Here is a 13,435-nt window from a genome sequence, read left to right as displayed (position 1 = left end):
GCATGATGCTGATATGGGACATAAACCAGATACATTGCTCATGATGCTGATATGGGACATAAACCAGATGCACTCTCCATGGTGCTGATATGGGACATGAACCAAATGCACTGATAATGGCCCATACACCAGATTGTACCCAAATGGAATAAAAAAATGAATGCATTACCCATGGTGCTGATATTGGATACAAACTAGATGTCCTGTTTATGGTGCTGATATGATACATAACCTAGAAGCACTGTCCATGGTGATAATATGGATAATACACAGATATCCTTCCTATAGGGCTAACATGGGACATAAACTGGATGCACCGTCCATGGTGCAGTTATTGGGCATACATAAGGATGCATTGCTCATGAATGTGCATGTGAAGTTGCAAACACTAAAAAAATATAACATTGCTATGCTGCTTCTTGTTAAAGGGTTGTGTTCACCTATAACTATCAACCAATTCTACATTTTGGGTCTCCATTGCCCTCCCCACCACAGTTCTGCACCATTCCCATCCATAAATGATTTACAAGCTCAGAAACAATATTCCTCCTATAATCCGTTCTTGCTTTACAACAAGACACTTGTTAGATTGAGCTTAGTATATCCAAGTTACATAGTACAGCTAACAACTTCCCATTAGTGCTTCTGCCTGTCTCTAAACCCCTATAGATGAACAGCAACAGAACTAATGGAAGGGGGACTAAAAAGTAGAAGAAATGAGACTCCATAACCCCTTTATCTTGAATACCATGCAGCCATCTCCTGTCCATTGATTAGTGAACTGTACATTCCTATTGTGTAGCAGGCAGCGTGCTTCATATGGTAATGATGTTGCTTTAATTCTTATGATAATCACATTCACAAATCACATCATGCTTAACCATAAAATGATAAAGATCTATACAAAGGGGCAACATTCATTTCTTCCAAAGGTACTATGAATTGTAATTGCAATCATCTTCCCACAATGCAATGCAACAAATCTGATTCATACGATGTGTAAGCTTGGCAGCAATATGTAGTAGATGGATGCAAATTATCTGACCCCCCAGTGTAATGAAAGATTTTCTATTTCACTTTTCATTGGATAAAGTCAGTAATAATAAAGTTACTGTTTATCAAACACATAATATGAATGGGGCACAGAGATTGGCTCATCTAGCCCATTTTATAAAAGCTCTCCACTAGATGCAGTTTTCATGTGAACTGGCTAAACTTTCTGTCCTATCATTTTGGAAATTGCCCCCAAATCACATTATATGTTTATTGCTGCAGGAGGCATAACACAAGTTTTTATGGCAGATGGCATAGAAAGTTTACAGAGTGCTATCATGCTGTAGGAAAACCTTTGCTAATGTGGTGAGTATTGCACTTTCAGTTTAAATCCACTAAATACATTGAAGTATATGAAGGCGTGAAATATGTTTCAAGGTTCTAGAATAATTTTCCTTCTAAAGCTGTTGCAAACTGAGAATGAGTTTTGCTCATTGCAAAAATAATATACAGATCTGACTCGGCAGGAAGACACTTGACCTCTGTAGAGAGACCACTGCTTCCAATCAGAGAGGAGGAGATATGTCGGCAAGGGGCAGGCTTAGATTACCCTGGTTGTGGCTGTTTTGTAAAAATAAGAAACCTTAGGATTTTGAATACCTTTTGTTTGATGCACTTGAAATGTATTAGTCCAGTTTTACAATTTCCTAAACTAATGTAACAGGATGAAGCTAAACAACCAATGTAAATCAGAAAGGCCCTTGCACTAGATGTGGAGTAGATCTTTAGGACATTGTACGGTTAGAATATATAGTGCATGGTCGGGCTTAAACTTAAACTGCCTTTAAAAGCTCATTCTCACTAGTGCATTGCTTTAAAGCAGGTGTTTGCATGGAGAAATGCATGCATTAGCGCAATACACAGAACATGCAGAGTTGCCATTCATAGGTAATGCCAACCCAAATGCACCTCAACAACACACTACAATGCAATACATTGCCATGCGATGCACTTAAAACATGCAGAATTTACTACATGTCTGCATGCTGCCAATGAATAGACATTTAATGCTGTGAATTGCAATTCACACAGCAATCTCTGCAGGTTATGTTAAATTATTGTTAAACCAGATTTATATAGCGCCATCATACTACGCAGCGCTGTACATTAAATAGGGGTTGCAAATGTCAGACAGATACAGACAGTGACACAGGAGGGGAAGGAGGAGAGGACCCTGTCCAGAAGAGCTTACAATCTAGGAGGTGTGGGAAGCAGCAGGGGTGGGTATGGTATGGTCGGTTAGTAGTGAGGGTTTTAGGAAACAGAAGATGGGTAGGCAAGTTTGAAAGGATGGGTTTGAGTGTTCTTCTTAATGAGCAGAAAGTAGGAGCAAGCTGAATAGGATGACCAAGACCATTCCAGAAAGTCGGGGCTAGAAAAGTCTTGTATCCGTGCGTGTGATGAGGTTATGAGTGAGGAAGTCATTTGGAGGTCATTGGAGGAGCGGAGAGAGCGGCAGGGGGAGTATTTTTCTATCAGGTCAGAAATGTAAGTGGGACAAGAACTGTGGAGGGATTTGAAGGCAAAGCACAGGAGCTTGAATTTGATTCTAAGGTGAAATGGAAGCCAATGAAGAGAACTACAAAGAGATGCAGCGGAAGAGGAGCGGAGGGAAGGATGGATGAGTCTGGCTGCAGCATTCATAATAGATTGTAGAGGAAAGAGTCGGGTTAGTGGAATACCAGAGAGGAGGAGGTTACAGTAGTCCGGACGAAAGAAGATAAGAGCGTGTAAATGCACTGCAAGCTTATAATTATTATTAATAATGTTATTAATAATAATAAACAGGATTTATATAGCACCAACATATGATGTAGCGCTGTACAATAAATAGGGGTTGTAAATGACAGACAGATACAGACAGTGACACAGGAGGTGGAGAGGACCCTGCCCGAAGAGCTTACTGATAGCAGTAATTGCTGCAGGATTTTAAATCCTCCAAAACACTTTATTCACTAAAAAAAATATGTGCTACCTTCTGGGTGGCTTCTTTCTGCCAAAGCTGTTTTAAAGACTCTGCTGACAATCAAGCCTACAAAGCCATTTATTATCTCCAGCAAGGTTTTGTAGACTAGGATGAGAGAGGTTAGAAGGAAAACTGCTCAGTCTCTCCGCTGCTGAATAATTAATTCGATTTTAAAAGCGACAGGTCCACTTGAACGCATTTTTGGAGCCTTAAAAGCTAAAAAATACAAGAAACGAGTGAAATGCTTTTGTACATTATTTGATATATTTTTTTTGAAGCTAGGTCTGAAGTAGCTAACCTGTTGATTCACAGTGAGATATCAGGAAGGACCTTTATTCACCTAGCCTGCCATGGGAAGAAAGCGCAGATGTCGCCATAGTAACCTCCAGCACTTTCAGATCCGCTCACTGTAATTGTTCTGGAAGATAAAGGCATGCTGCACAAGCAGAGGAGCTGGGACTCACTGCTGTCTGCCTTGATATTGTACTGGGATTAGCAATGTGTCATCATCACATTTAATCCTCTGCTAAGAAATATGGATTCTGCGTTGGGTCCTAAAACCGACCGGCCTGCCATAACGATCTGTAATATGTATTTTCATGTGATTGTTCTAGAGAAATATGGAAACCCTGACAGTGAATTTCTCTAAATTGAACCTTTATGCTCTTATAAATATATAATTGAAAAGGTTTTGTATATCTGTCCTGGGGTATAGGGAAGCTCCATTAATCCAGGACGGATCATCTTTAATATTTATTTCTAGGTGTGAAAGGAAAGACAATGTTTTTGTAATAAAATATAAACACGTTTCATGTTAACACGCCTCCTTCTTCAGGGCTCACCGGTCTGGAAAGCCTGCTTATGGATTGCGTCATGAACTCTGTCCTGTGCCATCAGGGAAGGGGAAGCAAGAGTACATCTGTACAGGATCAACAGAGCTTGACTTTTGCAATGCTTGAATTTTTAGATATATGGGGGAAGGGGGGGCAGGAAGTTTACCTAGAATAGGACCTAGGCTTCTAATGGCAGCCCTGCCTGTGCACACTCTACACCAGCGGTCGCCAACCTTTTTGGTCCCGCGGACCACTAAAATTACAGGCTCCTGACCGCGCATGTGCGGGGAGCCTGTAGTCAATCAAAGGGGAGGAACCATTCTCATAGTGACGTCATAATGCCATAACCCTGCCAACTCTGCCATCGCAGATCTAAGCCTGCGATGGGAGAGTGGGCAGGTTGTGTGCAGAGACACAGCCCACCCACCTCCCTGAGCCTGGGATTTGATCGGGGGATGTGGTCCGTGGCTCTGGCTGGTGCGACCCCAGGTGGGGTCCTTCTCCTGACCCCGTTCAGGGGTGCACCGATCAGAGCTGCAGACCCCCAAAATCTTCTCACGGACCACCGCGACCACTGCTCTACCCTTAGCCTACGCTATGTGATGAAGACAAAAAGGTGAGGAGAACCATTTTGACATGGTGACATGTTACTCCTCCACTAATACAGTATGGTGAGTGAGCATTGTCACTCGAGGACAAGAAGGGAGTTACTAGCAGGATCACCAGGTGGAAATAAAGGGAAGTATGCTTGCAGTTTGTGAGTTAAGCAATGGTGCCCATGGTCCTCATGTCTAACAGGTCCCACACTGACAGATTCTGAATGCAGAGCAAAAAAAGAAAAAAGAAAAAATTGCAACCAGACGGGTTCTTTATTTCAGAAGGGACAGGTGATCTCCCTTCTTCAATAAAATAACCTTACCTACCTGATAATAATTGCACTCTGTTTCATCCGCTGATATCTTCTTCCTTTATCTCTTTTTTACTTTTGCTCGTTGGTCATCCTGATTTGCTGGGCCAGGATTGCAAAAATAATGCACATGCATGCAGGAGTTCATTCAGTCCCAGCAGCTCCATGGTATGCCCCGAATGTTCTGCCATCCTGCACTGCATGTGCAGCTCAGTTTATTTAGAAAGGAAGATTGCTAACAGGCAAGTTAATATGTTTTATTGCAAAAGGGACATCACCTGTTCCGTTCTCCAATAAAAACCCTGCTTGCTTGCAATTTTGTAATGCAGAACATGGTGGAGACTCAATCACTGCCATTGAAAACACATGGACCTGGAAGAATGGTTTGGTGAATGTCAGATTCAGTGGTTATATAATAGTTAGGTACTGTTGTCAGCAAGGTAGCATCAGCTAAAATCCCCCGTTAATAATGAAAAGAAATGCATGTATCAAGTCAGTATGTGTTGATCGCACAGTAGAGACACATCAGGTGGCTTCACGGAACAATAGCTAGTCAAAAATCAAAAGAACTGGAAAACAAAAACACATTTCAACCTGCGATTCTTCTCCTGGAGACTTCATAATTATTTGGTCCTGCGCCACACTGCGAGCACAGCTGCTGGTTTAGAGCAACGTGTCATGCTGGTGTCTTGTCAGATCTCTGTACACCTGTGTGCTTTGTCATCTCAATTCTAAACTCGGGGTTAGAAAACTAGCAAGAAAACATTATTTTATCTGGAAGGCCAATAGTTAGTATTCTTGGTGCATTTCATGCGTTGCTCCATAGACTGATTCAGGTTATCTCACAAGTTCTTTCTATTCTTTATCTATAACAAAGTTGCTTGCTCCATCTAATAGTGGTAAATTGTGGCATCTATGGATGTAAATTGGTATTATATAATACATTGTGTTGAAAATATGCTTTTTTGGGCAATCAGAAGGTCTGCATTTTTGCAAGTTTTTTTCTTCTTCAAAATGAATTTGTATCTTCAATTTTTCTGGCTTGTAGGCAAATTATCTATTAAGCTGGAGTTGGGTTTTAACTGCAGGTCTTTGGGTATAGTTTTCTACCCAGCACGCTCTCAGAGCAACAATGAGTGGAACATGGCTGACATATTGACATATATATTGAGATATTACAGTGCCTATTGCAGGGGGCAGGGGTAGATAGGACATGCCTTGGATGATTTTACCCAGCAGGTGCAGTTATAAGGCTAATGGAACTGCAGTCCTTTGGCCAATGGCTCATAAACGGGATGGTGCATATGCAGAGGAGCCAGCATACATGTTTAGGTCTACTGCAAGTTGGTGCTCTCCCCCATGCTATTCCTCCCCTGCTAGCTGGCCAATAATTGGGACACAAATAGCATCATTGCTAATTGGATGCAAACCGGGCTAGGAAGTAGTGGCTACAAAATGCCGAGTCAAAATAGCAAGAGGTAGATAAGCAGCTGTCTGACTGGGGTCTGTTAGTGGAGTTTGTCAATTGGACCTTCAAGTTATTTCTGAGGGGTCTATCATTGGGGGCTTATCAGGTTAGATCATTCACTGAAGGTAGTAATATGGAAAGGTAAGGACAAAAGCATGTATAAAAGCAAATAAAGAGGAAATAAAGAGATTAAGCAGTTCAGTAAAGCTGCGTACACACTTCCAATTTTTATCCTTGGAAATGAACGACGAACGACCGATTGGAAAAAAATCATTCGTAAAAAAAGTAACCAACGACGCCGACGAACGAGGATAGTCGTTGCAAATGAACGACCGGACCGGCGGATCGGATTGGACGACGATCGTTGACCATCTATCGTGTGTACGGTCGTTCAGTGATCCTCCATGGTCTGAGCATGCGCGGTGAACGAACGTTCGCTCACTTCCTGTGGTGCACGTCACTTCCTGTATCATTCAAACGATCGCATCTATCGTGTGTACAATATCTTTGAACGATCGTGTCGTTATCTGTATGTACAGGATCGGTGCCATACGATCGTTCGCAGATATCGTGCAGGATCGTTCGTTGTTCGTTTACCAACGATAAAAATTGGAAGTGTGTACGCAGCTTTAGTGTAGGGGACAGGGTGGCTGAGTGGGTACTGGATAACAGGCCGGGAAAAAGTTGAGTGGAAAGGAAATGATAAGAAAAGAAAGGCTACTTCATCAAAACTATCAGGGCTACAGAAGGTGAACAATGAGTTACAGTGGATGAAGTAGAAGTAATAAAATGAGCTGAGATATCATGTATGATAGTGTTGATTTTTTGGTGGCCATGTCTTGGTTTGGTAAGGTAGCTGGTGAAGGATTTGTAGCATAGGCTAGAAGTGTTGGAAGGTATGAATAGAGATGTAGAGGAGACAGCTCATCTACATGACAACCTTTAATGCACTAACTGAGGAAATGCTTAGACAAGTCACTATAAAAGAAGGATTTTGCCACTGTGTTTAGCTGCAGGAACAGCTGTTTTCTAACCTATTGTGATGTTTGCTTTCACAATTGGACAACTTAATCCAGAACTAGCAAAATAGTGTGGTAATATTCAGAGGCAGCTTTGTCTGCATACTTCAGTTTTGAGAATAGGTCAGATAATCAGGGGAATGTGAAAACAGGTTATAGCTAAGCTTAAGGAAGGCAAGATGTAGAAAAGTTAAAGATAAAAGAAGCCAATGGTAAAATATAGTAAATATGGTGTTGTTAGGGTAAGAAGTGAGGAGAAAATACCTACCTACATATACCAGTCACTGAAGGTCTGTCAATGTGGTTTGTCATTCAGAACTTGTTACTAGAGGTTCTTTAAAGGGAGGTCTGTCACTCGAGGGGTCTGTTTCTGAAGGATTTGTCAAACAGTATTTATTTGAGGGGTCTGTCATTGATTTGTTAAGTTGGTTAGTCACTGAGGTGGCTGTTAACTGGGGAGGGATGTCACTGTGGAATTTGCCATTGAGAGGTCTGTCGTTGGGGGCTTGTCAAATTAGGTCAGTCACTGAGGGGTCTATGAAGGATTAGTCAGGGTTTGTGTCTTTGTAGGGTCTCTCACTGTGGGCTTGTCAAATTAGGTCAGTCACTGAGGGGTCTGCCACTGTGGAATCTGCTATTGAGGGGTCTGTCTATAAGGGGTCTGTCACTGAGGGGTCTGTCTGTGAAGGTTTAGTCGCTCAGGGTTTGTGTCTTTGTAGGGTCTGTCACTAAGGTCTTGTCAAATTAGGTCAGTCACTGAGGGGTCTGTGAACTGGGGAGGTCTGCTATTGAGGGGTCTGTCTATAAGGGGTCTGTCACTGATGGATCTGCCACTGAGGATTTGTCACGTTAGGTCATTCACTAAGAGGCCAGTCAATGTGGTTTGTCATTCAGGACTTGTTACTGGAGGTTCTTTCAAATGAGGCCTGACACTCAAGGGATGTGTTTTTGAGGGATCTAGGAGCTTGCCAAGTTAGGTCAGTCACTGAGGGGTTTGTCATGAGGGGTCTGTCAACTGGGGATGTCTGTCACTGTGAAATCTGCCCTTAAGGGTTCTGTCACTAAGGAGGTTTATCATTGTAGGATCTGTTACTGGGGAATCTGTCACCAGGGGCCTTTCACTGAGGGTGTCTGAAATCTGGGGCCTGTCAAGAGGGATCATCAATAGGGATCTATTATTAGGGGATCTCCCACTGAGGTATCTGACAGGAGGCTCTGTTATTGAGAAGATCTAACAATGGAGGCCCTGTCACTAGGAAGGTCTTCCACTAGGGGGTGTATCACTGGGGAATTCGTCACTGGTGAGGGGTCTGTCACTAGGGGGTTCATCACTGGGGGACTCTGTTGCTAAGAAGTCTACCACTGGTTACGTCTGCCACTGTGGAATCTGCTATTAAGGGCTTTTACATTGGGGGATTTGTCACTGAGGGTTTTTCATTGAAGCGTCTAAAAATAAGGGTGTTTCATGAGGGGGGTCATCAAAAAAAGGTTCTGTAACTGGGGAGGTCTGTCACTAAGGGGTCTATCATTGACAGATCTGTTACTGAGGTATCTGACCCTAAGGCTCTGTTAATAATTAGATTTGACAATGGAGGCCCTGTCTCTAGTGAGGTCTTTCACTAAGGGGTCTATCACTGGGGGATCTTTTAATGGTTGCCATGTCAATGGTGTCCCTAGGGAAGCAGTACTTGGATAGTGATTTGCCCCATTTCTTATCTAATGAAACTGTTGTCTCACTAAAGGGACCCAACATAGCAGTACAACCTGACAGGGGTTTTAATCATTCTTCAATTTATCCAAAAACTAAAACAAACTTTTAGGCTGGCCATACACTTCAATCTAACCCCTAACACTTAAGAGACCCATTCATCACCAATAGTAACCAATTCATCTCCAACTTATCTAAGTACAGGAAAATAAACTCTGACTGGTTGTCATGGTTTCTGCACCTTGTATATATTCTTGTACAAATAAGGTAGAATATGAAATATCTGTTTTTTTACTTATTTACAGGAAAATTATTTTTTTTTAGCTTGAATAAAATTTCAAGCCGGCAGACTGAATGATGTCTTGCAGACAGTTTGATTGTCAGTCTGCCTCATTATAGCAGTCAGTCAGCCACCCTGACGGTGTTACATAAATTAAATGTTTTATTGTTATAAATAAAATATTACATGAACCAGTTTTTAGAATCTTCCAGAAACATCTCTCTTGGCAATAGGAAGACATCAGGCTGCTTCTCCTGTGTTATATTAAAGGTATCCTGCAGTGATTTACCCTCTTGCAGACTTCTTCCCCACCAGGTCCGGGATGGACCCCCCAAAGCGACTTCTCTTCTTTGTGTTGTTGTATCCCTTTGCACACACAATGCAGGAGCAGGGGTCCTGCATTACATGCAAGAATGTTAATAGCCCGCCCACATTCAGGGGCTAGCAGCACTAACCAATAGGAATGTCTGGGAGGGACAAAGGGCAGGGCAAGCTTTTACACAATCAGGATGGACCACAAGTTTGCTGACCAGGTTGGTTGACCTTTGGCTATGACAGGAAGGCTCGGGTGTCAGGTGAGGGTATTTCTGAGTATCTTTTGCACTACTTTATATATTTTATAAAGGGCTGACAGATGGAACCACAATGCTTGGTGTGGGACTGGAAATCCAGAACAGCTGGAAGTGTTGAATACAGAAGGACACCAAGGTAAACTGAAGCATGTCTCATGTAGAAAACATTATAGTCCCTCTAGGGCTGGCCTACAGTTCTTTTTGTACCTAGTGTCTGTTGTTCCTGCAGGCAGCAGTATACCCCATGGTTACTAAATAGAATACATAAAAGAAGAACATTGTGGTGGAATAACATACTCATATTTGTTTGCATCCATTATTCAGAACTCTGTTTTCTGCTGACTCCGCACTTCATAAATCTGCTGATGCATCTCATGTACAAGGGCAGCTTCTCTGTTTCTCTCACATGCCTCTCAGGATAAATATGTCACCCTGGTCTTTTCTTACTTGTGTCTTTAAATTCCCTTCCCCTCCTGTCAGCTTTTGTACTCACTGTTTGAGAAATGCTATTTCCTCTTCATTGCAGTCAGTTAAAGTCCCCTCCTCTGAAGCTGGAGAAATGGTGTCTTGTATGCCAGGTGCTGAGATGGAAAAATTACATTTTCAGAATGGTTGTCTAGTTCATGGGGGTAACAAATGAGCATAAATGTTAAAAAACAACAGCACAAAAGATTGTAGTTACTGCTTGGATGTATACTGTAGATCAATGGTCACCAACCTTTTTGGACATCAAAGACCACTAAATTTACGCACTCCGGACCGCGCATGTGGCAACTTTCCCCAGAGTGATGTCATGATGCCAGAACCCTTCCACTCTCCCATCTCAGGCTCAGAGACCGGAGACACAACCCACCCACCGCTATGAGCCTGCGATGCATACAAGAGAGGTGGTCCGCAGCTCTGACCGATGTGCCTCCCCAAGCGGGTCCCTCTCTTGACCCCGCTGGGGGGTGCACTGGCCAGAGCTGCTCACCACAAAAATTTGCTTGTGGACCGGTCCACAGATTGGGGACCGCTGCTGTAGTTACACAAGTTATTTTCACATTCAAATGTAGATTTTTAGGTAGAAGTGCAGGTTCAAACTGTATGGCCAAGGAGTTTGTGGACCATCACATCCACCATATATGAGTTGGTGTTGGACATTTCATTCCAATACCATGGACATTAGTAGAGAATTTCTGTCCGTTTGCTGGAAGAGCATTTGTAGGGCCAGGAACTGATGTTAAGAAGAACTGGCTCACAGTTGGCCTTCAATTTTTTCCCCAAGGTGGTTAGGGATGAGTTCAGGGATCTGCACGGACACTTACATTCAACACCAAACCCATCAAACTGAATCTTTATGAACCTTGTATTGCATACAGGGGAGCAGTCATGTTGGATTAGGAAATGGCCTTCACCAAACAAGGTTGGAAACGGTCTGATCTGACTTGGATGATGTAGCATTAGTAGTAACCTTTACTGGGAATATGCGAAGGCCATGTATCTAGCCTGAAGTTCAGCCTTGAAGTTTAACTTACTTTCAGTGTCTGAATCCAGGAATCTTCTCAGACAGCTCTGATATGCACTTAACGTGTTGCTCTATGGAAGAGATGGAACAGATCATCAGGCTTCCCAATTCTCAATAAAACAGGTTAATCACGGGTGCTCACTGTTGCCTATGTCCACCTTTTGAAATTATCAATTTGAGAGTTAGCTATATAATTCAGGTGCCTCATCCATAACTAGAATTTATATAGTGTTTATTTCCCAGATTTATTGGACTTTTAAGGCACCAAAAGTCATTATTCTTTATACAACATGAATTTTAAAAACCTAATAAATTATTCATTAAAAGGCAAACATGAGAAATCAGTTGACAATTTTCCCATAGATTATATTAATATAGATGCTAATAAAAAATGTCCGCCATTGGTTCTATTGGTTTTGTCCAGCGACTTGCAGTAAGTCTTCTGTAACACTGCCTTCCTCCCTGCCTTACTTGCATTCTAAGTCCACAGCTTTCTCCTCTGACAGCTGAAGGGGGAAAAGAGGAAGGCGGTGTTACAGAAGCCTCAACGCCTTCCTCCCCATCCCCTTCAGCTGTCAGCGGAGAAAGCTGAACTTGGTGGACTTAGGATGCAAGGAATGCAGGGAGCAAGGCAATTATAACGGACTAAGTACGACTTGCAAAGGACTTGATAAATGAGGTGACTTGGGACTCGACTTGGAAGAATTCTTAGTGACTTGAGACTTGACTTGGAACTTGGTTTCAATGACTTGGGTCTTAACTTGGACTTGTAGGGTGACGACTTATTCCAACCTCTGCTATCTACATGGAATTTGTTATTTCTCACTGTGTTAGGTTTATTTTCTCCCACATCTCAAAAGGTCGAGTAGGTAAGAAAATCGGCCTCTCACAACCAAAAAATTGTCTTTGCTGAGGTAAAATGACTGTGATAAGAAAACTGTGAACTCCTCTGTGGTACAGTTTACACCATAACTATGTTCTGTGTAATATAAAAAAGCTTTAGCAATTTATGCATAATACTGATGTTATAATCTTTGCCTGAAGTTTCACTTGAAGTGGAGAATTGTCATGAGGCAGGTGCTGATATTGCCTGAAGAAACATTTCCCTTGAATTAAGCAATAATATCACCTGAATGAACAAAGCATTATGGCGACAGATGACAATATTGCATGATCCATTGCTTTAATAACATAGAATCATATATTGCAGATTGTTGGATCCAGACCAGCAATAGAAGAAACCATTGTCAACATTCTCATTACATTCATTACTATGCATCCTTCAGGCCCACCATTGCATGCTCCATCATTGACCAGAGCCAACCAGAGTCCAAGCAAAGTAGCACAAGCATGTAAATAATGCAGCAGTATTACGAATTACAATGCTTTATAAAGTTTTCTTAATGTCCTTGTGTCAGCATGGCAACTCCTAAACACCATGCAATATACAACCGCTGTCAATTACTAACCATTCAGCTACAGAGGAAGTCATCCGTATTTAGCTATATTTAGGTATTTAGCTAGTACTTACCTGCTGCTCTGACAGAGGTAATGATATAGTGAATACTGATCCAGTGTTGGTCTCCTCCTCCTCGCTGTCCTCCTCTTCTCTGCAAACATCTGTAGAAACAACACAATGGTGGATGATAGATCTACATCTAGATGACCTAATGATGATGATCATATGATGAATATCATTGTCTTCTTCATATTTTATGACATATGAGATAATATAAATAAGGACAGGAATGTAAACAAGTGTTTAAATCATTTTGATTACCAATTTTTTTATGCTAACAAAAACTAGAAGTATATGTAGATAAACCACTGTTGGTGGGATCTCTGCCATGAGTTTCTTTAGGGGTTGCTCATAATATTCAGTAACTGTAAATGAAATGTTAAAGAAATGTTGAAGAAAATTACAAGTGACTACAGATATGATACAGGAGATGGTCAGAGACTACAGGTATGATACAGGAGATGGTCAGAGACTACAGATATGATAAAGGAGATGGTCAGAGACTACAGGCATGATACAGGAGATGGTCAGAGACTACAGGTATGATACAGGAGATGGTCAGAGACTACAGGCATGATACAGGAGATGGTCAGAGACTACAGG

The 13,435-nt window shown here is 41.9% G+C and overlaps 1 protein-coding gene across 1 annotated transcript in view; it reads right to left on the bottom strand.

Moving 5' to 3' along the window:
• Positions 1–13,435, bottom strand: part of LOC140338480 (serine/threonine-protein kinase Nek11-like) — a 161,017-nt gene that overhangs the window by 16,537 nt on the left and 131,045 nt on the right. Inside the window, exons 12-14 of the mRNA XM_072422716.1 lie at positions 12,845–12,933; positions 11,324–11,384; positions 10,300–10,387 (exon numbers count right to left, since the gene is read on the bottom strand). Coding sequence (XP_072278817.1) covers positions 10,300–10,387; positions 11,324–11,384; positions 12,845–12,933 — 238 coding nt within the window. The remainder of the gene's footprint in view (positions 1–10,299; positions 10,388–11,323; positions 11,385–12,844; positions 12,934–13,435) is intronic.

Source organism: Pyxicephalus adspersus, chromosome 9 (assembly GCF_032062135.1).
Source record: "Pyxicephalus adspersus chromosome 9, UCB_Pads_2.0, whole genome shotgun sequence".
Classification (NCBI taxonomy): Eukaryota; Metazoa; Chordata; class Amphibia; order Anura; family Pyxicephalidae; genus Pyxicephalus; species Pyxicephalus adspersus.
The sequence above is the reverse complement of the archived record's forward strand: the minus strand, read 5'-3'. Positions and strand labels throughout refer to the sequence as shown.